This window comes from Colias philodice, chromosome 28 (genome assembly GCF_061535455.1).
Source record: "Colias philodice isolate Cphi_HAF_F1 chromosome 28, ilColPhil1 Martin Lab GWU primary, whole genome shotgun sequence".
Lineage (NCBI taxonomy): Eukaryota > Metazoa > Arthropoda > Insecta > Lepidoptera > Pieridae > Colias > Colias philodice.
Window position 1 is genome coordinate 3,183,586 of NC_143113.1, and position 26,148 is coordinate 3,209,733.

A 26,148-nucleotide genomic window follows, 5' to 3' on the forward strand; every position below is an offset into this window, starting at 1 on the left:
CCACGCGACGCACGTATCGACCGACATGGAGTGGTCAAATGAAAAAGCGCTCAATGGCGCTAATTTTTGGAATTCTTCTCTTTGGGATACCCGACAGAAGAACTATAAAAATCGCAGTGTACACAATGATGCGTGGCATCGGATCAAACAAAATTTATCATTTCCAAGTACAATAGATGACTTGAAAAAGAAAAAAATCAGATGTTTTGCGCGAAGTGACAGTAGTACCCACCTCAACGCTTCGCTTATGAGGCGTGCAAAATCCTTTTGAAAACGAAAGAATCCTTGATGAATTATTACAGAAACCATATTATATATATTAATTATCAACTAATATTTTTTTGCTGCGGTAAATGCCAATAATTACCGACATATCTAGGTAAACTGTAGTGTAACCACATCAGTTCATGCAGTAATTTAGACGGTAATATAATGCCATAATTATTGCGGTAACAGCCCGGTAGACGGTAAGGTAGTGTGGCCGTAGCATAAATAAGTGCTTGGTTTGCCAAATGCCAAATGCCTAAGAGCTAGCGCGCACGAGCAACTTTGTCTCCGCAAATATTTTGTCTCTCCCATCAATTTGTATGGGGAGTTGCGTCGCTACGTGCGCGCACTTTCATACGAGCCCATGGGTGGAGAGACAAAATAGTTGCGGAGACAAAATAGTTGCGGAGACAAAGTTGCTCGTGCGCGCTGGCTCTAAGATTACAAAATAAAATAAACTATATACCTTCAGATTTGCCTTTACCTAAAATCACACCTAAAATAAAGGTATTTTTTCGCAAAATCTTATTGCTGGTCCATATTTATCCAATAATTTATTTTAACAGTTTTTTCATGGACCAATATAATCACTATAATATATATTGGTCCATGGTTTTATGTAGGTACAATATACAATAAGATACATGGGACATAAAAGAAAACACAATATACAGTTGTTAATTTTAATTTATTTCAATGTATGCTATGTACATTCCCGTTACCTTTCTAAACGAGCCATACAGCCTAAACTGGGTTACGCCATAGATATTGAATGACCAGAGACAATTCTGTTGATAATAGACATCGAGATTAAGGATGATAATATAATCCTTATTTGGTTATCATTATGAGACTTAAAGCTAGGAACATATAAAATAACGCTTGTGACTATCCGGCACTCCTTTACATTGTCAGCTCCTGTAAAAGAAAAAAATAATGTTTAGACGTCATGATCTTCCAAGTTTATTTAAAGGGCTTATTAATTGGGTTTAATGATCCTATGTTAATCAAATAATAGTAAAGGCATACACAAAAAACCCTTTTTAACAGTGTTGACATATTATGTGTTGGCAAACATTAAAAAAACTTGTTACTGGAAATTTATGGAAAACTATTGCCCAAAATTTTGAATGACACAAACAAGGAATTGATCTATCAACTATATAAAAATAAGTCGGGTTTTCCTTCCTGACGCTATAACTCCAGAACGCACGAACCGATTTCCAAGGTTTTGCATTCGTTGGAAAGGTCTCGGGCTCCGTGAGGTTTATAGCAAAGAAAAGGTGTCTCTGGTGGCGAAACGGAGTTGGCCCGGTTTGCTAGTTATGTATAGATAAGTAAATTCTATATTGCTGATGTTACCATAGACAAACACACAAACTCACCATTATAGCGTTCACGATATCTGACTGGTTGTTCCGCAGCGCCCGCACCGCTCTCGCTCGAGACACGTTCGCTTGGGACATCACAATCTCTACATCCTTTTCGTCTACGCCCGTCTCGTCCACACCTTCCTCGTCTTCCTCTTCAGCGATCGGTGCTACCGTCTGAAATTGTTAAATAAAATGTTGTGTGGTTTTATGAAACCACGGTAAAAGTGAAACTGTTCGAACGGTTCCGAACACTACTTTATACCTACTCGGCAGCCGACCGTCACGCGACATGCGCTAAACAGACCAAAAAGTTTGAGACGATGTAATAAAAGTTTCACTTTAATAAATGGTGAGAAAATGGAAAGGCTTATATTTTGCTATAGCCAGATGACTATTTTATAGATGCTACTCAAGTTTACAATCCTTTTATTTTAATAAGTCTCAGTTTAATTAGTCAATAGAGATCATATTTGATAACATAACTTGAAATTTACACAGAATGTTTCACTCATTTCAAATGCATCCCTAATTATTTATAAGTTGTACCAATCATAGAAATCTAAATAACAAGACACTAGAAGTCGTAAGCGTGCGTGACCTTGTGGCCACTCAGGTGATTTTCACATCACCAGTGCATTCGTCACTGTTCAGTTGCTCTGGAGACGTATGAGTGTATACATGGTGTGTTTCAGCAATTCCCATTGCGGAAATTGTTCCACAAGTTGTAATTATACTTATAAAGGAATAATATTTCATCGGAAAATATTTTTTTTTAGAAATAATGCCGTTTTTCCTTAAAATTATAGAATATTTACAAGTATTACGAGTGTCACCCTAGTAATCGAAATAACAATGAATGACACAGTCGACCATTCTTATTATCACGTTTGTTCGTATTGGAGCAAAAAGTCTCATATACTTAGGGATGTTATTCTAAAATAAACCGTAAATTCGTGCGTTAGGATACATATTCAAAAGCTTAATTTAATAGTTAAGTTAGTTTTCACTAAAATCAAGCTGTCCAATAAAAGGCATGGTTACTTGTGTGTACTGTTTAACTTTCGGTTTGAATGTGTTGATTTTGGCGACAGCGGTTTTCATACGAATTATGACATTATAGCACTTCTATGTGTTTATTGTTATTTAGATTTCTATGGTACCAACTTATTTGAGCTATTGAATTGTGCATCTGCATTTTTGTGGTTGTTTCTCAATTGGTATCTTCCAATATGGACAGACAATTTTGCTTACATAAATAACAGAGGCAAATGTTGATAAAAAAAATATATGATTGATGAATGGATCTTGCATACATTCCTATATTTCAACAAAGGTATTATTGTTAGGGTTGTCTGGTTGAAATCGCTGCCTAGCGATAGCCTTATACTGTTTTATGTTAAGTTGTTTATTTTATGTATTGTAATAACTCAGGCCCTGGAATCACAGACACAATGGAAAATCTATTGTGTCGTGGACCGATCGGGCCGTTCAGGGCTCAATGGGTTAAACCAATAAAGAATTTTAATTAATTAACATTAACATATTAATAAAACTCACCGTGCCAGCAGTAGTAGTATCATTACCGGCTGCCGCACTCTCTGGTGCCTTGAACCTCTCTGCAGCTGCCATAGTGGCTTGCTGCGACAGATCCTCAATCTTGGCCTCGCCGAACACAATGTATGTGTCCGAGTGCGGGTTCTTGTATACGTCCGGCGAGTTGATGACAAACAGGATGTTCTTTGACTTCCTGATTGTCACTCGGTTCACGCCTTGTACCTGGAAGGATTTTTGGAAATGATTATTGCAACATGTTGGCTTTTATTTTTGTTTGGAAGTTTTTATGGTTATCTGTAACGAATTAGTAGGTACCTACACAAACATGTCATGCATAATTAATTTTAGAATTCAGCACATGATGTATAACATATGAACAAGCACAATAAGCATATATTACTTATATTATCATTGGGATTCAAACTACTTCAGTTTTATATTATTAAAAAAAATACATACTTATACATAGTAACAAAAAAAAAAAACTTACAGGTTTAAGTCCGAGCTTGCTCATGATTTTGCGGGCTTTCTTCTCACCACGAGACTGCTTCGCCTTTGATACAATGTCAATGCCAGCGATGGGGTTGGTGATGCCACCAGCGCCTGGTGCACCTGAAATATACAGATAACATATATTATTCAAATTGTTTGTAGTGGCAACATTTTGAAACTAGTTCAAGAGAATTAATAAAAAAAAATATTCAATTCAATATTTTTAATTATTGCAGTACTATATGGTTTATAGAATGCGATGAAATGTTTGAATTAATACAGTTATATTTTTTCAGTTGTTCAACACTGGTCATGAATATCTTAGTATTGCTGAAATATTATTTTGGGTAACTTTATATTTACAACATTTCTTTAAAATAACCAAATGAATAGAAATATTATTGGATTTTTCTCTCTTTTTGTAATGATTACCTTCTTAAAATTTTAATGTTGCGGAGTACCTGCTCTATTCTTTAACAGTATATTAGTTTTTCACTTTCTAGGACTTTTAGTTTTAAACAAATTCTGTGTAAAATTACAAGAACAGAGAACTACACAATCACCTGCATCCTCCAATTCTGGGATGGTGTCGTCAGAGTCACTGTCTGATGATGCGGTTTCCTCCTTCCTCTTTTCAGTCATGGATGCTGTGGCCTTGTCCAATTCTGTGAGTTCAGGCATTTTGGTGCTGATTGTGGTGTCTATGGTCCTGTTATATTAAAAAAAGTAAAATAAAATTATCTGTGATCACTATTTTTGTGTGTGTATGTAAAAATGTAAATAATGAGTGGTATAGCCCTGATAATAAGCCTGTCTGATTTCTTTGATAGCTTTTACACATGTTTACTCATAAAAATTGTTTTAAAATATTGTATTATAAATATACACCACATTTATGTTATCAGAGGAAAACCGCGAACTGAACAATGACAGACTAAGTAATAATGATAACATGGCTCTTATAAAGGAAAAAAATATTTGGTGCAAGAGATCAAGGTAGGTAACTTCGAAATATTAAGATAATAATACTATGTAGGTATTTCTTAACTTCATATATGTATGTACTTTACACAAATTAGTTCTACTACCTATTTTGAGTCATCGGAATTGGGTATTCATGGTACCTTCTGTGTATAAAGAATAGGTAGGTAAGTACTTATAATATTTTTTTCAACTCATGTTTATAACCTGGTTCTATTCAACATGAATGGTTGTAATGTAACTAAAGTGCATCTGTATCATACGTAATTAGTTAACTTTGAAATCATTTGCCATGCTTTTGAATTCGACTGCAGGTGCAAGTAATTTAGTTTCTTTGTACAAGAGGTACAGTTGTATGGAAGTCAAGATTTGTATATGTATTTTTTCGCAACGTAAATTTTCACAAATACTTGTGTATTTTATGGTAAAACAAAAAGATATCGATTCTATCTAATACGGTAAAGCGGTATACCGCTAATTGGGCGGGGGATATAATGTTTCATTAGACAATATTCTCAGAAATAAACCACCATTAATAGCACTCATTAACAAATAATCACTTCTGTATTAAATAAATTCACATTTTTCACACGATTTTTTAAATAAAATCAGATTATTTACCTTCACAAAAATTAATATATCGCAAAAGGAGCCTAAACTTCAATTTGACTTTGACAAGAAAGAATAGAATAGAAAACTTCCTAAGTTCCTGGGTATAGACTACTGAGCTACAGACTGTTTTAAATAGTAGGTTCATAAATATCACACAATTCTCATGTACAAAACAAATTTAAATCCTGAATTTATCAGGACTACATTAAATACATTAAATAACATAAAGAACTGATAAAATTTCAACTCATCACAAGAAAATCGTGTTTTGAACTTCTTTTAAAAATCATTTGCGATTATTTTACTTAAATGATTTAGAATTCATCTAAAAGCTTTCAATTATACATCTCATCAAGCTTTATTAATTATGTATCAAGCAGGAGGATGTTTTTTTGTTAAAATACCAATATTTAATTATTGAATACATTATTAAATTAAAATTATTAATATACTAGCGGTCCGCCCCGGCTTCGCCCGTGGTACATGTTTACGTTTTCTCTACATAAGAACACATAAGAACCATCCTCGTACTTCAAGGAATATAATAAAAAAAGAATTATCGAAATCGGTTCAGCTGTTCTCGAGTTATGCGCTTACCAACACATTTTGCGATTCATTTTTATTTAAAAGAGAAGATGTAGTAGAACATCACTACTATTACAATACCTATCTGTCAAGTGTCTATTGGCATTTGGCAATGACAAATGACAATAGACATTTACCAAATCAATCAAAATTATCAATTTTCGTACGACCCCGTGTCTAGACATACTGCAGCCTGTGTAATTATTATACAAAAATAATAATAAATAAATTCCGCGATTACAGTGAAAATTTATAAATATAACTTTTTCTCTATAGAATATTAGCAATCGATCGGTCAAGATAAATACTAGACGATTTTCGTATGGTGACTACTGTCTAATAATATGGATGTGTCTCTAGTGTTGAATTAATAAACAGTTTATTTTTCAAGTCCAAAGTACGTTAGTGTCGTTGAGTTCAGTGATTGTGCAAAAATGTCTTTAGAAGAGAAGTTCCATGCAGCTGTTAATGTGATAAGGAGTCTGCCCAAAACTGGTATGTTAAGAAAATAATTTAAAAATAACAAAAGCTCCATTTACTTATTGTGTAATAAGTACGGTGGTTCTATTCGATTTCGTATTTGGAACGTTCTGAATGTTCTGGCTTGAATACATTTTAATGCTTCGTTTTTTTCACAAATAAAATTTTGATAAGTTAGTATGATTAATTTTAATGTTCCTTTGAATTATGAAATAATTAATGTTTTGATCGATTTTGAATAATTACATATGAATAAATACTGTATAATAATTTTATTACATAATGCTCAATGCTCAATTAAATAATATTATAAATGTGTTAGAACTTGTTGAGTAGGTCTTTCAACTCTTATGTAAATTATGCATTTAGATATTACATATTTGCTCTTAATATTATGTAGATTAAGATTATGCTTAATAAAATGATAAGAAAACTTCACTTAGAATTATCTGAATATAAGATAATTTATATACTACTTATGAACACAATTTTCCCTAAAGGAACTTATTTAAGTTAATTTATGTATAATGTAATTTAAGAAATTACTTCTCAGATCTTCTTGCATTTTCATGAAAAAATATGGGAATTTTATAATCAACAAATATACAGATTTTAAATTATAATTAAACTAGCAGTCCGCCCCGGCTTCGCCCGTGGTACATATTTACGTTTTCTCTACATAAAAACCATCCTCGTACTTCAAGTAATATAATAAAAAAAGAATTATCGAAATCGGTTCAGCCGTTCTCGAGTTATGTGCTTACCAACACATTTTGCGATTCATTTTTATATATAAGAAGATATAAATTTAAATATATGTACCTATTTGTAATGTGTTTAAATTATTTAAATCTTCTTTTTTTTTTTTTTTTTTTTTTTTCTGATGTGATTAAGGTCTTTATTTATTATAATATAAATTCAGTGCCGGTGTAAGGGCTACTGACACCCCGGGCGAAAATATTGTGGCGCCCACTTGAGGTGTCCTGAAGGTTTGCACCAGGAGAGGCAACTTCAGACCTTTGCGCCCCCCAGAATTTGTCGCCCTGGGCCATCACCCCTCTCGCCCCCCCTAACGCCGGCACTGAATATAATTACATATTCATGGGACCTAGGATCAACAATAGATCCATAAGATAGTGAAACATAGGAACTTATGATTAAAGCAACATTTATTCTCTTTTAAAAATTCATAAAAAAAATGTTGTGTGGTTTTATGAAACCACGGTAAAAGTGAAACTGTTCGAACGGTTCCGAACACTGCTTTGTGTAGCGCATGTCGCGTGACGGTCGGCTGCCGAGTAGGTATACCTACTTACAGTAGCGATACACGCGACATGCGCTACACAGACCAAACAGTTTGAGACGATGTAATAAATAAATAAATAAATCATTTATTGCATAAAAACATGGTACATACAAAGATATTAAGATGAAAATTAAGGAACATTCATGTTTTTACTATAGTTACATAGCATACAATAATTATTATTAATTCACAAATAATTAAGTAATAAAAGTTTCACTTTAACAAATTTCCTTACTTTATTGGATCAAAATTAGTTATTAGTAAAAAATTTAGCAGATAGTTATTTGTATCTTAAATCATTATATTTATTTCGCTCTTCAGATTTAATCAATTTATATACTACAAAAAATTCATTCCAAGTACATTCTTCCTTACAATTCTTGTAATACATTCCCAAAAATGATTTGTGAGAATCAAACAGTTTTGTAACTAAAGTACAATTTTATGGAAATTGAGAATCACTACAACATAGTATAAAACAAAGTCGCTTTCTCTGTCCCTATGTCCCATTGTATGCTTTAATCTTTAAAACTACGCAACGGATTTTGATGCGGTTTTTTTAATAGATAGAGTGATTCAAGAGGAAGGTTTTAGTATATAATTTATTAGGTTTTAGACAAAGCGGGCGAAGCCGCGGGCGGTAAGCTAGTATGTAAATAAAAATGATAGGGGTACTCAACTCAGGTAGGGTTTTTATTTATTCAAATAAATATACCATGAAAGAGTCAATCAAGGAGGATAAAAATCAAGGAAGTAATTGATTTCTTTTTATATATTTGTTGTATTTATAGTAGAGCCATTTTAATAGGCAACATTTGACAGTTCAACAAAATTCAACAACGTAACCTAGTAACGACAACATAGAATAACATGATATTTCGTTTTGTTAGAACTGCACATTTGCTTATTTTTTTTCAATTACGATTACATATTTATTATAATAATGACCGATATAAGTAATTTTAGGATTTGATTTTACTGATAAACCATTCTAAACATAATAAACAATTTCTGATTTAAAGAACTGACGTCGCTACAATTTTGTGTCAATAAACCTTTTTTCTTTTTAAATACCAGAGACGTTACTCTAAAAATCGAAATCAGACATCTAGAATCGAATGCATTGATTAGTTGGGAATAAAAATTATCATAAATTATTGACATGTGTTTCAAGTTCGATTGACAAATGTTTTAAGTCCGTATCGATTAATTCACTTTAATCGATGTTTTTATGCAGGTTACCACCCTATGAAGATAAAATTGATAGACGTCAAATGTTGCCTATTAAATTGGCTCCACTATAATTATATTGCAACAAATAAAACAATCTATTGCAAATTTTACTTACATACTTACATAAAATCTGAAAACATTCAATAATTTTGTCTAATAAAGCCACAAGTATAAACGGTTTCTAGTACTTATATTGATTTACATAATAATGCAGAAACAGAAATTAATATCTAAAATGAATTTACGATTTCATCTTTTGATAATCCACCACGTCATATGACAATATCTCTATTTTTCTACTATTTAGGGCTGATTTTTCAATCCTTGGTTAAAACTTATTCATCAAATAACGTATTAAACTACCATTTCAAAAATGTATTCTAATTGTCCGTATATGACAGTTTACAGGTGACATTTTAAAATGTTCGTATAATACTTGACGGATAAATTTTAACCAAGGATTGAAAAATCGGCCCTTAATAGCAAGCTACTCACTATTTCAACTGATGGTAAGCTATTTAAAAGACACAACTTTTTACGTCATCTAAGAACAGTAAGATATTTGAAATATAATGAATAATCCTTACTAATATTATAAACGCGAAAGTGTATTCGCCCTTCTGTACACCAGTAATTGGCTACTTTTTACCGTGTTGAAATATCTCATTCCCTTGGGAATTTCCTTGAACCACGCGGGAGACGCCGCGGCCGCGGGAGGAAAGCTACGAATTACGTAATTTTAAAAGCTTTTGATCCACTACTAAGTAAAAAATGTCATAACTCTTAAACCGCGGAATATTTACGAACGGATGGGCAGCGCAATTACCTTTCCTAACTGTTAGTAAGTATGTACTCATTATTGTACTATGCTCTTAGTTGTGAACTCTCCACAATTCGCTTAATATCGAGGCCGTAGAGATCACAAAAACTAGCTGAGAATATTGGTCAGATGCTCTTATGTGTTCCAAATTGTGATATGATAACTAGCAGGATTAACAAGCTTGTTGCAAATTGCAATGTTCTAATACTGAACAACACTGAATACGAGTCTTCGTTTACACAAAAGATCATGAAAGAATGCTCTTGCTATCTAATTTTAATTATCCATCTAATTCTAATCTAGCTCTATTTTCGTTTGATGTAAATGCACCGTCATAAGAGTTCCCAAATTTTGTTTTACTATACGGAAATCAAATGAGCATTGATTTTGACTCGATTTTACTGTTATACAGTAAGTACTACGGCCACACTACCGTGATATGCCAATAATTATTGCCACAACTTTAACAACACCTAGGTGTAACCACGACTTATGGCCATAATTCTACAATGCCAATCAATATGACAAATGGCGGTAGGCAATAACTAGCTCCGGCGGCGGTATTCTTTCGCACATCAAAGAAGATTACCGCCGTAATTATTCCGTATGCGGCCACACTACCGTTTGTCCATCCAATATGAGCTCACCGGCGACGCACGTATCGACCGACATGGAGTGGTCAAATGAAAAAGCGCTCGATGGTGCAAATTTTTGGAATTCTTGGAATTCTTCTCTTTGGGATCTTGGGGATACCCAACAGAAGAACTATAAACATCGCAGTGTACACAATGATGCGTGGTGTCGGATCAAACAAAATTTATCATTTCCAAGTACAATAGATGATTTGAAAAAGAAAAAATCCTTTTTAAAAAGAAAGAATCCTTGATGAATTATTACAGAAACCATATTATATATTAATTATTAACTAATATTTTTTTGCTGCGGTAAATGCCAATAATTACCGACATATCTAGGTAAACTGTAGTGTAACCACACCAGTTCATGCAGTAATTTAGACGGTAATTTAATGCCATAATTATTGCGGTAACAGCCCGGTAGACGGTAAGGTAGTGTGGCCGTAGCATGACGCATTAGGCCAACACGAGCGGCCAAAGTGTACTTTACGTTGCTTGTACGTTGGGCAATGCGGCTGCTGTTGACGCGTTGCTGGACTTCTCGCTGTCGGCGGTCGGGCATTCGCAGGTGAATGAGTGAGTGGGTAGAGGGAGTGTGTGGGTAGTGGGAGTGAGTGGGAAGTGTGAGCGGGTGGGTAGAGTGGGTGGGTATTGTGAGTGGGTGGGTAGAGGAGTGAGTGGGTGGAGGAGTGAGTGGGTAGATGAGTGGGTGGGCAGAGGAGTGGGTGGGTAGAGGAGTGGGTGGGTAGAGGGGTGGGTAGAGGAGTGGGTGGGTAGAGGGGTGAGTGGGTAGAGTGAGTGAGTGGGTAGAGGAGTGAGTGGGTAGAGGAGTGAGTGGGTAGAGGTGTGAGTGGGTAGAGGAGTGAGTGGGTAGAGGAGTGGGTGGGTAGAGGGGTGAGTGGGTAGAGGGAGTGAGTGGAAAGTGTGACCGGGTGGGTAGAGTGGGTGGGTATTGTGAGTGGGTGGGTAGTGTGAGTGTGTGGGTAGAGGAGTGTGTGGGTGGAGGAGTGAGTGGGTAGAGGAGTGAGTGGGTGGAGGAGTGAGTGGGTGGAGGGAGTGAGTGGGTAGATGAGTGGGTGGGTAGAGGAGTGGGTGGGTAGAGGGGTGGGTACAGGAGTGGGTGGGTAGAGGAGTGGGTGGGTAGAGGGGTGAGTGGGTAGAGTGAGTGAGTGGGTAGAGGAGTGAGTGGGTAGAGGAGTGGGTGGATAGAAGAGTGGGTGGGTAGAGTGGGTGGGTATTGTGAGTGGGTGGGTAGTGTGAGTGAGTGGGTAGAGGAGTGAGTGGGTGGAGGAGTGAGTGGGTAGAGGAGTGAGTGGGTAGTGTGAGTGAGTGGGTAGATGGAGTGGGTGGGTAGAGGTGTGAGTGGGTAGAGGAGTGAGTGGGCAGAGGAGTGAGTGGGTAGAGGGGTGAGTGGGTAGAGGGAGTGAGTGGGTAGAGATAGTGGGTATGTAGTGTGAGTCAGTGGGTAGTGTGAGTGGGTGGATAGAGTGAGTGGATGGGTAGCGTGAGTGGGTGGGTAGAGGGAGTGGGTGGGTTGAGTGAGTCGGTAGGTTAAGTGAGTGGGTGGTTGAGTGAATGAGTGGGTGAAAGAAAGCATTTTCAAAACATGTGAATGTGTTTCTTAAATGGGATCCTAAAGTATGTTGTATGATACTTATACAGGGTGTCAGTTCCAATAGTGTAACAGCGTTATGTAACTGCTGTTCACATAAAATATAAGATATATTAAAGATAGGAAGTCATTATGGTTATGTGACTAGTGTAGAGTATGGTAATGACCAATGCTTTTCTTTTATTTGACTCAAGACTTCTTTGAATGATAATTAATTATTTTTACCGAAATACTAAACTGTCTTCATGTGCCCCCTACACAATGGGCAGCAGAGTAGAGGCAATAAGGATAGTGTACAGGGCCTAGTGGCCAAAATGTCTATGATTGGCCGTCATTTTTGAACCCATATTGTTTTCTAAAGATCGCCGCAATAGCGGCAAACATCGATGATTATTTGTTGGGCCCACGCCGCGCTGCCCATTTTGTGAGTAGAGGGTCCATCAAATTGTCAGAAATAGACGCAATAGAAATACCGGAAGACTGGCAACCAGTTTCAAAATAAAAAAATCGATTCGAAGAATCATCAAAATCGATTAACCCAACGAAACTGCTGAGGTCACAAACCCAAAAAAATAAATACAGCCGAATTAAGAACCTTTTATTGAAGTCGGTTGAAAATAATAATAATACAGCCTTTTCTACTATTGTTTTGATTTATTAGTCGATTACAGTTCGATGTGAAGTTATTTGTTGTGATTTGCGCAAAAGCATTTGATTCAAAAATATTAATGTAAGAAAACATGTTCGGTACAAAAAATATCATCAATGTAAGTCTATAGTGGTTATAGAAAAAAACCTTGAACTCATTGAGTTTTTTGAACCCTACGTATGAATAAAACCACTAACGTCTTATATTTTTTATGAGTTCCTTCACTTGACCGATCAACCAAAAAATATAAAAAATTAGCTGTGGTTATTAGGGAAAGATGTCGAGTAGTGAAAACTTTCTATCGAATTATATATGTATGTATATAGTTTTTAGTACCTAATTTGCTATACATCGAGTTCTGAAATCATTTAATAATATTTTTGATGCAAAAAAATAGAGAAATCCGTAATTCGTTAAAGTTTCGAGCCCGACAGACCAATCGAATTCATTTAATTTTCTAGCTATGGAAATTGTGAGTGTGTTTAAAGTTGTGAAGCTTTTAAATTTTAAACTTAACAAAAGATTGTACGACCAATTTGAATTTTTAAAAACCTCGTGATAAAAACAAGGAAAATCCCAAAGAAACGATACACGCGGAAAGTATGAAACAAGATATAAATAAAAGTGAAGGGCTAGCAGAAATTATAATGAACATAAACGTAAATTAAAAAGTATGAAAAACAAAGAGATTATAATTAAATAATAATATTGCATTTTATAATTATAGTTGAGATATGTCCGGAGTAGGTACAGGCTAATTATTATCGTATTTATTGATAAGAGGACATTAAACCCTCGTCTGTCGGAACACAGATCTGAGCCAAAAATTTTGTACCCGTTGTCTGTCGTGGCACAGATCTGTGCCAAATCATCGCCGGTTGGAAATTAGCTCATTGTAACGCAAATATAGTTCAAATCTGCATAAACGACTATTTAGTTGATAGCTTATGAATTACTGAATATTTAAAGTCCATCTTCTAAGTCACTTAATAATTTGACCGATAAATATTCGAAATATAACAGTAATTATGTCATACTTTAGTCGAGTAACTTTTAAATTTTAAAGTTTTATAAAAATGTAAAATTTTGCGGAAAGTTGATAAACGGTAAGTATTTATTGTTCTTTTTATTATTATTCACTACATATCCTAATGTTTATGTGCCGAAATAATGAAAATTACCAATAATTATACCACAAATAATGGCTCCAAATATGTATCTACCATTTAACTGTACGTTGCTTAGTTTTTGACCCCTGGTTAATCGTATTTTATTTTTAATATTGTATTTGTTTTTTACATCATTTGACAAGAAATTTTATGAAGATTTTTATAATATAATTCAAAATTTGATACTGTGTTCCATTTTAGAGATATTTCGTTTTCAAATCAGAACCGACAATAATTTCCCCGTAAAATCCGCGTACAGGATGTTCGCATATTGTATGAAATTGAAAAATTTAATTGATCGTCTTCAATTAAATTTTTCAATTTCATACAATATAAAATGTACATAATATGTTTTGTTTATATTGATAGATATCGTTTTTGTGGTATTTATTGTCCTCAGGTTTAAAACGATATAATCAACTATAAAAATTATAGTCCGTAACCTCTCTGGAATTCTTTTATTTTAGTATATTATGGTTAAAAGTGTATATATGCTGGAAAAATAGTAAAAAAAACCTACATCGGGAACAATGGTTTTCACTATGACCTATATATAGGACAAAGTGACTATGTTACTATGTAATTTGTGTAGGACAAACTGGAAAAGAAATTTAACACATTAATAATTGTACAACATATTCTTACCTTCATACAAATGCAACATATTATTTTTTATTGTGGAACCATATGTTTCTGAAAAAATAAAAAACCGGCCAAGTGCGAGTCGGACTCGCGCACCGAGGGCTTCGTACAAACTTATTTTTTTAATTATGCTGTAGGAAGGCTGTAGGCATCTTTTAATTCATATTTTAGAATTCTTTATCTGTGCTATAAGACGTTGCTATTTAACAAATTTCAAGACTGTTCACGGAAAGTAAGTTTTTATAACATTGCAAATGTCGAAAATTACGAAAATTTGCAGCATAAACGGTTGTATATTTTGATTGCGTTGGCATATATGTTTGATTAACTGTTTTTATTTTGTTTTTCTGTCGTCTCACAATTTCAAAATGAACGACAACACGGGAGTTGTTATTTATCTCTATTTTTGAAACCCAGATAGTCCAAAGATGTCATCACACACATATTTTGGGGTTATTTCTTTAAAACTGGAAGAATGTTTTTTTAGAGTTTTGAACCTCAATACGATTCGCGCTTCAAGGACTCCGAACAAACCTACTTTTTATTATGTTTTAACTTTAAAATTTATGTTTTTAGTGAATTTTTCTTTATCTGTGCTGTAATACCTTGCTTTTAACCAAGTCCACTTAACTTTTGACCCGTAGGTTTTGATTCCCTTGCTAGTAGGTTTTGAGAATATGCCGCATATGAATATTATTTCTTCTGATTGCATAGCTTAAATGTATTATAAATCTGAGTTTTTAATGTGAATATGTATATGTAAGTTGAAATTATTATTTTTTTTTTATAAAGTGTAATTAAAAAATCATGTTATTTGCGATTATTCTTATATCTGTTTTATAAAACATTGCATTTTACCAAATTTAAAGATTTTATGTACTTGGGAAGTACCCTGTCGGTTTTGATTCTCTTGCAAATGTCAAAATTTGCTACAAGTTGCAGCATTAACGGCTGCATCCCAAAGGGTTTGGTTTTTAAGGGTCCAGAACCCTAATAGGATCACGTCTGTCCATCCCATCTGCCCATCTGTCTGTCAAGACTCAAGACCCATTTTCACAGGAACGCGTGATGTGACATAAAATTGAAATTTATATTGATTACTTGAGTCGATTGAAGCTGTGGAAAAATCAAAATTATAAACCAACGCAATCAAAAGATAAAGCCGTTTATTAACTCAGACATTCGCAAGGGAATCGACACCTACAGGGTACTTTCCGTGTACGTTTTGAAATTGGGGTAAAATAAGGTCTTATAGCGCAGATTGAGGAATAATTTCGAAAAACATAAAATTTTGGAGTTACAACATAATAAAAAAATGGTTTGTTCGGAGCCCTCGGTGTGCGAGTCCGACTCTCACTTGGCCGGTTTTTTATTCTTATGTACTATATGTAGTACATTCGTAGGCAGAATGTTAAAGATGTAGATCGCTGTCTGAAGAAGATTATTTTTTTTGCATTCATGACTTTAAATAGCCTTGGAACATTACTTATTTAATAAAACGAATTAAATGCATCATTTGCAGTACGCCCGCAAATATAAATCTACCCTCTCATTTTGTAAATGACTAGCGATAACAATTATTGTATTTTTGCCTTTTGGTGTCAAATCTGCTTCTATTACCCAGAAGAAGAATGCAATTTTTCTATTTGAAGATATCACATTGCTGTCTAAAACTACATAATCAATAATAACTTATTTGTTAGGTAACCCTAAAATAAACTTCCGTCGTGATATTTTAATTATCTTTCGAAAATAAAAATTTGTATTTGATAGGATAACCTTTTCTGATTCGTAAGCATTTGAGTATCAATAAAAGAGAATTCAAATGGATCTAAACAACGATTCTTGTGGCAATGGAAGACAAGACACTCCGAATAAGGCTTACTTTAACAATAGGACGTAACAGTATTTGAAATCAAGAAATATATTTTTATATTTTATATTTTTATATTTTGTCAAATGAACACTTAATAATACTAACACGATCAGTGTTTGGGAATTTACAGCTTTTAATTCCTGATACCAGGATTCTTCATGAAATTCTACACATAGCACGTCTTACTTTATTCCAATCAAAATATGTATTTTTAAGTTTCATGCTGTTTGTGTACTATGGACTCCCTAAACTACTGAACCGATTTTAATACAATTTTACCGATTAGTTTATGTCTTAATTACAATATGCTTGGAAATACTGCATGTATTGAAGTAAAATAAAAACTAGATTGGATAGCGTTCATCACTTTCCTGATCACATTCAAGTGGAACCTCGTGGTAATAAATCGCCGTCTTGAGGCGGTCGTTGTGTCCGATGTATTATAAGAAAAAATGAACAGAAGTTAACGTTATTTATGCTAAGTTGCAAATATTCCTATTTATTGGCCAATGTTGGCGTCAACACCACACATTACAACCACATGAGTATATAAATAGTACAGACACAAAAAGCTTCATAAGAATTTTTTTTTCTGTCAGTTAAGTAAAATTTATTTAAGTAAATAAAACATTTAGATGTATAATTGTTTATTTATTTTGAATCTTTAAGTTTATTGATTTTTATCCTTAACATAAGCTGTATTTTATAAAAAATATTTAAAACTCGAATTTCCGAAATTTTTGATTTATAAGTTAAATGTGACGGTTTATAATTAAGTTATGGTATAATTAAATGTAGATTTCACTTTTGTACAGCTTAGACATTTTTCTGTATGGATACAGTGCCTTTCGATTTGTAGTTGGACAACATTTCATTTTATAGGTACTATATTATAATAATTAAGAGCATGAAAGAAAAAAAGCATTTCTTCATAATGCTATTGTTACCACAAAAAATATTTTCTTAATCGCTAATTTTAAGAAAAAATAAATTAAAATTAAAATTTATGTGGAGACGTTATACATACAGACGTTAGAACAAAGTCCACCATAAGAATGAAGTCATTTAGGAATATGACGATTTTTAAACATTAATAAAAACCTAAATATTTTAAAAAAGTAAAAATTACTGTTAGTTTTTATCTAGTTTTGATTAAAATAAAAATAAAAAAAAAGTAGCAAAAATTTTTGAAATGTTCTAATTTTGGAGCAGACTGTAATGTCTGTATTTGTATGAACATATGTGGAGATCGCGTCCACTTATTTTCATGCGTAAACGATGATATTCATACTCAACTTTCTCGAATTTTTATAAAATAAACCTATGTTTTTGTTATATTCACTCAAAAGATTGTCTATTCTAGTGTGAAAATACAAAAATAAAAATCTAAAATACCTTGATATTATTTTTTTATGAGTATTTTTCTTTACAATGTCATATTTTTTCAAAATGTGTGGGAAAAAATGGTTCTAATAAGTAAAATAAACACGCCAGGGAGTAAGTAAGGTAACTAATATAAAGTTTGGTTATCTAGTTAGCATCAAAATTTACAAGAGTGTCACAGGTTAAAGTTTACATCACAAATTTTAATATCGAAAAAAATCGGCAAATCAGCGCCGACCGCTCGAATTTCTCCGACAGACAGCACCTTTTTGACGCGGCGCGCCGCGACAGCTGAGGGGTTAATGTGTTTATCATAATTAGTGCAATTTATTGTAGTTGAATAACACAAATATTACACTAAATCTATATTATTGAAGTGGTAAATAAAATGTATTTGAAGCTATCTCAAAATACATAGAGGTATCGAATGATTCCATTTTCTATAATTGATGATCAGACCTTTTCTTTTTTGCAATCGTTAACCAATAAAAATCTTCATAAGGTAGGTACCACATAGGTTGATGTGTGAGCGGTTCTAGGTTCATTTTCCTAGAGATGTCCTGGGATTGACTTCCTATATGTAATTTTAAACCTTTCTGGCCTGGATAGAGTATCGAAAAATATTTGTATGCCAATTTGTTGGCAAATTGTGCGGAGTGATATAAATATTAAATTTTATAAAAACTTTGTAACCACAATTCTGACAAATTCATTACATTTCTATTCGATTGATACAGTTGTGAAATAAATTTGCCAATAGTAGACGACGAAGCTCTATCAATACATCATTTAATTAATGATTGCTCCGTTAGAAAAAATATAGGTTAGGAAAAAAAAGAGTGTGTGCCGAACACACGTGTCAGAAGTAACATTTCTTTGGCAAGATTCAAAGGTACCAAAATTGTCGCCTTTCTCCATGACGTGGCGGTATTGTCATGACGCGACCTTGAAATTTTACTCTCAACGCGCCTAAAGAAGTTTCACTCCAAAAATGAGTGTCGAAAAATCTAGCCAATAATCTAAACATGTTTACCACTAAATGTAAATGTATACAGTATACTGAATTAGGATCAAGTATTTACTTAAGTAGATTTAAGCACGATCCCTAATCATTTAACCTCGTTCTAGTAAATTAGAGTCGTCGATCGCATACAACCTTCGTTAGAATTAAGGCTGTATTATGTGTGAATATTTAATAGGGCCGTAATAATGTGTTTTGGGAAATTAACTAATTAGCTAATAGCTGGTCATCCTTACTAACTAATTAGTTAATTACTATACATACTTATTACTATAAGCTAGATTTCCGCCCGCGGCTTCGCCCGGCTTTTCAAAGAAAAACCCGCATAGTTCCCGTTCCTCTGGGATTTCCGGGATAAAACTTAGCCTACGTCTTATTCTAGGTCTTCAGCTACCTACATACCAAATTTCATTGTAATCGGTTCAGTAGTATTTACGTGAAAGGATAACAAACATCCATCCATCTATCCATACATCCTCACAAACTTTCGCATTTATAATATTAGTTGGATAATAGGATACTAGTTTTATACTAGTAATTGTACCCTGTGGTTTTACCCGCATTGCGCCGCTCCTATTAGTCGTAGCCCAATGATAAATAGCGTATTGTCTTCCTGGATAGATGTCAATCTAACATTCAATTTTTCAAATCGAACTAGTGGTTAGGGAGCCAGGTGCAAATTTGGTTAACTATTTCCTCTCAAGAGATAATTCGTCAGACGCATGAGAGTATAGTATTATTAAGCCTCGTGAACGTCAGCTGGCGCTCGGTTGGGGGGGTGAGCGGTTGTAGCCTCCCACGCACATAGGAAAAAAAATACATTCATTCATTCATTTCCTCTCAGCTAAAAATTTGTCAAATTGTAGCTAATCCAATATCTCAACGAAAAAAAATAGTCAGCTGGTTACAACATGGTGTATTATACGTCAGCTGGTGTCTCGAACATGAAAGTTAAATTTAAAGAAAAATTTATTTTCCGTTATTTCCTCTCAAACAAAAATTTACCTGATGATAGCTTATATGTAACTGTGGATAAATACATATGTCAGCTGGCTGTATCTTGGTGGAAAAACCGTCAGCTGATACGGGAGGCTACAACCGCTCTTCCCCCCAACCGAGCTCCAGCTGACGTTCACGAGGCTTCATAATACTATACTTTGATGCATTTTACTAATTACCGCTTGAGAGGAACTTGGTCATAAAATCTGCTGCTGGCTCCCGGACCATAGTATTTTCACGCTAAGAGCAATAGGAGCGGAGCAATGCAGGTGCACAGCTTGTTTATAACAAAGATTCATCTTAATCGAGATGCGTGCAGAATAACGCGTGAGAGTCGATCGATTAAGGTCAAACTACAATATTATATAATTCTACACAAGTATGTTATAATATGTTAATACTATGTTGTATAATTGTACATTAATAGAAAAATGATTTATTTGTCACGAAAACCAGTAGTTAGCTAAAGCAAAACATAAAATTAATAAAAAATTAATGATATTATCAAGTTGGTGTGGTAAAAATGTGAAAATGATTTGTTTAAATTAAATTAGTAATTAATTAAGACGGATAATACTTAGTTATGGTTTTTAGCGAAGTTTTTGTCTTAGAGGTTTTTGTAGAATAGTAATGAAAACTTGCAAGTTTCGGGAGACAAATAAAAAAATATATTGTAAAGACCTATTTTAATCTAGAATACAATATTTTATTTTATTCATTTGTTTATAGTTATCAATTATTAATTGAAAATTATTTTGAAATTTAGGGCTGATTTTTCAATGCTTGGTTAAAACTTATTCGTCGAATAACGTATTAAACTACCATTTATGAAAGGTATTCTAATTGCCCGTATTTGACAGTTTACAGGTGATTTATTTTAAGATTATTTTAATATTATCGTGTAATACTTTATTGGACGGGTAAGTTTTATGCAAGGATTGAAAAATCGGCCCTAAGAAGAATTATAATTATTTGGAAATTAAGAAAATTATATGCCCTTAATATTTACAAACTAAAAATACATAGTAAAAAGAGAGAAGTAGGCGAACTCCCGGCGCGGCGTTTAGCAGCGCACGGTACCTAAACTCGCGAGGCGCAGGCAAGGGTTGTCACTTGTCACATTGATATCTTCTATAATATAAAAATGAATCCCAAAATGTGTTGGTAAGCGCATAACTTGAGAACGGCTGAATCGATTTCGATAATTCTTTTTTTATTATATTCCTTGAAGTACGAGGATGGTTCTTATGTAGAGAAAACGTAAATATGTACCACGGGCGAAGCCGGGGCGGACCGCTAGTCTTCTTATATATAAAAATGAATCGCAAAATGTGTTGGTAAGCGCATAACTCGAGAACGGCTGAACCGATTTCGATAATTCTTTTTTTATTATATTCCTTGAAGTACGAGGATGGTTTTTATGTAGAGAAAACGTAAATATGTACCACGGGCGAAGTAACAAATGCTATTTCGCAAATCCCGGACGAAACCTGCACGACACACAAAATATTATATCGAGTGAGCATTCATATGCTTTTAACAAAACTTTTGAATGTTATAATCTCTCTATTTGCATTTTAAACCTACAAAGATATCGATCAGGAACATACAGATATTATTAATTTCTAAATTCTACGATAGATGTCATATATTTTTAAGACGTCTATAGGCCTTTATTAGGTTCATCTGTATGTTTGTATCGATTTTGACCCACTATATTATGAGTTATTAGTGCACAATGTATATACCATCTAAAGTTACTATCTAACGATAGAAACAGTAGTACAATACGGTATATGCCGAAATAGCCGAATGTTGACATAGTCTACCACATCTTGTTTCTAGGTTGTGTGAAAGGAATGGTCGCCCTGTACCAAATGTTTGGTTTGTGAAAGTGCCGTCATAGATTGTAAGCTTCTATCGGTTTTTGGTCTTTTTGTAAAATCTTTCCATTGGGACGCGTTTGTAGGCTGTATCTTCGAGGTGAATGAAATATATATATATAATATATGTTACCGGAAATGTATGAAATCAAGGAATTGTATACAAATCAATCCTCAATCCTATACAATAAATTATGTTTAAAAAAGAAGCATTATAGATTTCTGTATCCATGACACAAAATGCCGAAGTTAGTTGTTCGGATGGATGTATTAATGTTTACATTATACGACTATAAGTAAAAATAATCCATACTAATATTATTTAAATGCGAAAGTAACTCTGTCTGTCTGTCTGTTACTCAATCACGCCTAAACTACTGAACCAATTTGCATGAAATTTGGTATGGAGATATTTTGATACCCGAGAAAGGACATAGGCTACCTTTTATTGCGAAATATGTACCACGGGCGAAGCCGGGGCGGACCTCTAGTATTGTATAATTACAGGTTAAGTGGTTTTTGGGTTTATCCATTACGAATACTTACAAAAAAACAATAAAGATTTTCGCCTTTTTCCTACATTAATAACCTACCACCTACCTTCGATTCAAGTTGAAAACAATCACCCATTAGAAATGGAATAAGATTTTACATAATTACTTTTGTATATTTGGACTTATTGAAGTAGGTACTTACCTAAATTAGGTATTGGAAAAAAATAAAGTGAGATTTTAAATATTAATGAAAATACAAAGTTTAAATGCACATATTTATGTTACAATGACCCCAGAGTAATTAATTATTCAGTTGAACATTTTTATTTTGTTTCATCAAGATTAATTTGTTTCACTTTTTTGTTATAATACAAATCCTTTGAGATTTAAAGTTTTTCTTTTAAATTGTTGGTATGAAATATATCTGTTTTGTTAAGGTTTGCTATATTATAATAAATTTTATTTCTCATGTGATACTGGGAACTACTGGTCCGATTTGAAAAGTTATTTCCGATGTTAGATAGCCCATTTATCGAGGAAGACTATAGGCTATATATCATCACGCTAAGACCAACAGGAGCGGAACAATGCGGGTAAAACCGCGGCGCACAGATGGTAGTAAATGCGAGCATGTTTCCGCAACTATTTGAGTGACCTATATTTAAAAAAAAATTTTCCTTTTCTTGAAGCCGTTTGAAAATTTTCCTATCTTGGATAAGCAAAGACGAGGGAACTACAACTGCGCCTCTGGCAAACTTTGCATAACTCGTCATTAAAGTTGACATTTGAGTACCCCCAGACGTGTTGATATTGACCGAGTTTCGGTAAGTCGGTGGTGTTTTTCCGAAACTACCAACACTAGGGAAAAACAAAAATTGTATGTTGGTAGAAATATACTCGTATGTACTTGTGCCTATGCTATCTATGAAACTTACACAACGAAAGGTTATTGAGGATGTATTTTTCGAAGTTCATAGTTTACGTACTTGTTAATCTTCTTCTTCTTATATATAAAAATGAATCGCAAAATGTGTTGGTAAGCGCATAACTCGAGAACGGCTGAACCGATTTCGATAATTCTTTTTTTATTATATTCCTTGAAGTACGAGGATGGTTCTTATGTAGAGAAAACGTAAACATGTACCACGGGCGAAGCCGGGGCGGACCGCTAGTAGGTAATATATTTGATAGCTGATGCATATTTTAAATGGTAACGGAAATATTTATATGGCTTATTTTCGACTTACGATCGAGTGAATTATAAACAAATGTATTACCGTTGTGGTTTGATGCATTGTTTGCAATAGTTGAGTAAAAATTGTGTTTGTTATTCAAGGTAATGTAATGAAATTTTAAAATACTTATAAAAATAAATTTTGTATCAAATTAAAATTCATTAGGCGGATCCATATAGAGCGAGCAGTTTCGCTATGCATTTTCCTTGCCAGGCCGCTGCGATCTATGTGACAGATATTCAGCCCCCCTAGACAAGTGGCTTTCTATTAGCGTAAAGTTCAATAGATTAGATTATGAATGTATGAGATTGACGTTTGATTACGACGACGGCGACGATTGATTACGTCAATCTCATACATTCATAATCTATTCTATTGAACTTTACGCTAAATAGAAAGCCACTTGTCTAGGGGGGCAGTTCATAACATAGTATACACGTAAAAAAATAATATTTCTAGAAACTGGGTTACAGTTCTATATTATAATTAACAGGAGCCGTATTATGACCTCTTATTTCCAGACAGTTTACGCAGTGAATTGAACTGACTGGCAAAATCATATTGTGATCCCAATAACCAGCCATGGTTAATTATGCTTTAGGTAATGTGAATTTACCAGCCACGGCGTAAACTGTCTGGAAATAAGAGGTCATAATACGGCCCCAGCTTTTTACGCGCCAGCCGCCATAGTATATTATACCCGTAGCCTTTCCATTATATGATATATCCACGATATATCCCTCTTATAATGTACATTGTTCATAAGTCGATCAAATGAGGAATGAATGAACTTGCCACTAGAGTTTACCAATCATAATATCTGCCAATAGTTGCATAATTATAAGGCAGTCATGTGACTTCCATTGCATTATAAATCGTTACACAGCCGTTGTTTATTATTATTCATTGGACGTAAAGGCTAACATTTAAGGGTTGTCACTTTTTATTTTTAATAGAACAAAATAATAAACTTCATCAGAGATTAATCCGTAACATTTTAACTGTTCAGAGAGAACATTGAACAGATAAATGCATAATTTAAGATTTGTAATTGTACACTATGTTTATTGCACGCCTCATAAGCGAAGCGTTGAGGTGGGTACTACTGTCACTTCGCGCAAAACATCTGATTTTTCAAACTTAAAATGTCTTTATGTATCATACATTGCACTTGTAAGATAATACATACACACACATATTAAGAAAAAACACTATTTTTAACGTTCATGATATTTTTGATGTCATTTTTGTTATTTAAACTAGTTAAAAAACAGGTTAAAAAAGTTCTGTCTTGGACGTCCGTGTGTCTGTATGTGCGGATCCTTTTTCTTGTTAACACGATAGCGACCGAAATACTTTACTAATCGAGTCTTTTTTTTTCTCTTACGCTTGAGTATGCTCAGGAATAGAACCCTTTCATTTTACAGGGTCTGATTCGATGTGGTTTAATTGTTATTAAATAAACAAAAATAATAATTAATAAATATTTATTAAAAAAAAATTACGAGGCGTGCACTTTTGGATTTTCCAAATTATTTACATTTTATTATAAAGATAACTACTAAGTGACAAGGCCGCCAAATACACTAAACTGCTCCTTGCTTTTATTTTTGTATATTTTAGTATGTAAGTGTATTTATTTTACTCTTTAATACAACAGTAGTTGTATTAAAGAGTAAAATAAATAGATAATAAATAAAGATGAAATTAAACAAATAAACTTCTTCGTAATAACACAAAGATAAGAAATCAGTTTGTTTATATTTTCTAGTTCAACGATCTTGTTAAATAAATATTTCTTGTTGGAGAGATCTTTTCTTGTTTATTCAAATTATTTCATTGATCTGATAGTTTTACGATCAAGTTATTTGTTAATAAATGTAATGGTAGGAATAGTTTTATATAAATAAAAAAAAATTTTGTGTGGTTTTATGAAACCACGGTAAAAGTGAAATTGTTCGAACGGTTCCGAACACTGCTTTGTGTAGCGCATGTCGCGTGACGGTCGGCTGCCGAGTAGGTATACCTACTCGGCAACCGCGATACACGCGACATGCGCTACACAGACCAAAAAGTTTGATACGATGTAATAAAAGTTTCACTTTAATAAATAAATAAATAAATTGCCTGTGCTTGTTGGAACTTGGGAAAATAATTTGGAAAGTAAGACGTTATATGTGTAACATGTTTCGAAACGAATAGATTAATAACTCAGGCCCCGGAATCACAGACACAATAAATCTATTGTGTCGTGGACCGATCGGGCCGTTCGCGGCTCAATGGGTTAAAAGATAATCATGTCTCCATACTTTAACACTTTTGCTTTTATTTTACAGTCATTCTTTCATAAAAAAAGTTTTATATTAACTTGATAAATACATGTGATAACCCTTGATCGATTGCACTCCTGTATCGATTGCCGTCTGACCTTTGATGTTGTTAAGTAAAACTCAAAAAATATTATTGATGCAATTGTACTTACTACATAATAACAATATTTGCAATGATCTTATCAATACATCCATACTAATACATATTATAAATGCGAAAGTAACTCTGTCTGTCTGTCTGTTACTCAATCACGCCTAAACTACTGAACAAATTTGCATGAAATTTGGTATGGAGATATTTTGATACCCGAGAAAGGACATAGGCTACCTTTTATTGCGAAATATGTACCATGGGCGAAGCCGAGGCGGACCTCTAGTAGCATATATATTTAATAAATGAATTACTATCTCGCAGACTGCAATATAGATAAATGGTTTTTATTAAGATTGTCACGTTTCTCATTAATTCGCTCGTGTTTACATACTGGATAAGCATTTTTTATGGAAATTACTTGTA

At 33.6% G+C, this 26,148-nt stretch overlaps 2 protein-coding genes across 4 annotated transcripts in view; one reads left to right on the plus strand and one right to left on the minus strand.

Moving 5' to 3' along the window:
* Window positions 1–936: 936 nt before the first annotated feature.
* Nacalpha (nascent polypeptide associated complex protein alpha subunit) lies at window positions 937–5,387 on the minus strand. Its single transcript, XM_089712036.1, has 6 exons — window positions 5,289–5,387; window positions 4,250–4,395; window positions 3,685–3,806; window positions 3,198–3,416; window positions 1,653–1,814; window positions 937–1,185 (listed from the first exon to the last, which is right to left on the minus strand). The coding sequence occupies exons 2-6, from the start codon at window positions 4,365–4,367 to the stop codon at window positions 1,171–1,173; spliced, it is 636 nt and encodes a 211-aa protein (XP_089568162.1). The 5' UTR covers window positions 4,368–4,395; window positions 5,289–5,387; the 3' UTR covers window positions 937–1,170.
* Window positions 5,388–5,996: 609 nt separating this feature from the next.
* The window catches only part of LOC149476257 (acyl-CoA-binding domain-containing protein 4), a 31,400-nt gene continuing 11,248 nt past the window's right edge, over window positions 5,997–26,148 (plus strand). For 2 of the 3 annotated variants that reach the window (XM_089712331.1, XM_089712332.1), the window contains exon 1: window positions 5,998–6,359. In XM_089712331.1, coding sequence (XP_089568457.1) covers window positions 6,299–6,359 — 61 coding nt within the window. In that variant the 5' untranslated portion in view covers window positions 5,998–6,298. Of the gene's footprint in view, window positions 6,360–26,148 lie in introns of all 3 variants that reach the window. The other variant, XM_089712333.1, reaches the window with a different exon arrangement.

Excerpts from the sequence above, each read along its gene's own strand:
- Nacalpha (XM_089712036.1), bottom strand. The coding sequence starts at position 4,367 with ATGCCTGAACTCACAGAATTGGACAAGGCCACAGCATCCATGACTGAA. Across the intron at positions 3,807-4,249 it reads CCCAGAATTGGAGGATGCAG|GTGCACCAGGCGCTGGTGGC; the intron begins GTGATTGTGTAG and ends TGTATATTTCAG. Across the intron at positions 1,815-3,197 it reads ATACTACTACTGCTGGCACG|ACGGTAGCACCGATCGCTGA; the intron begins GTGAGTTTTATT and ends TAACAATTTCAG.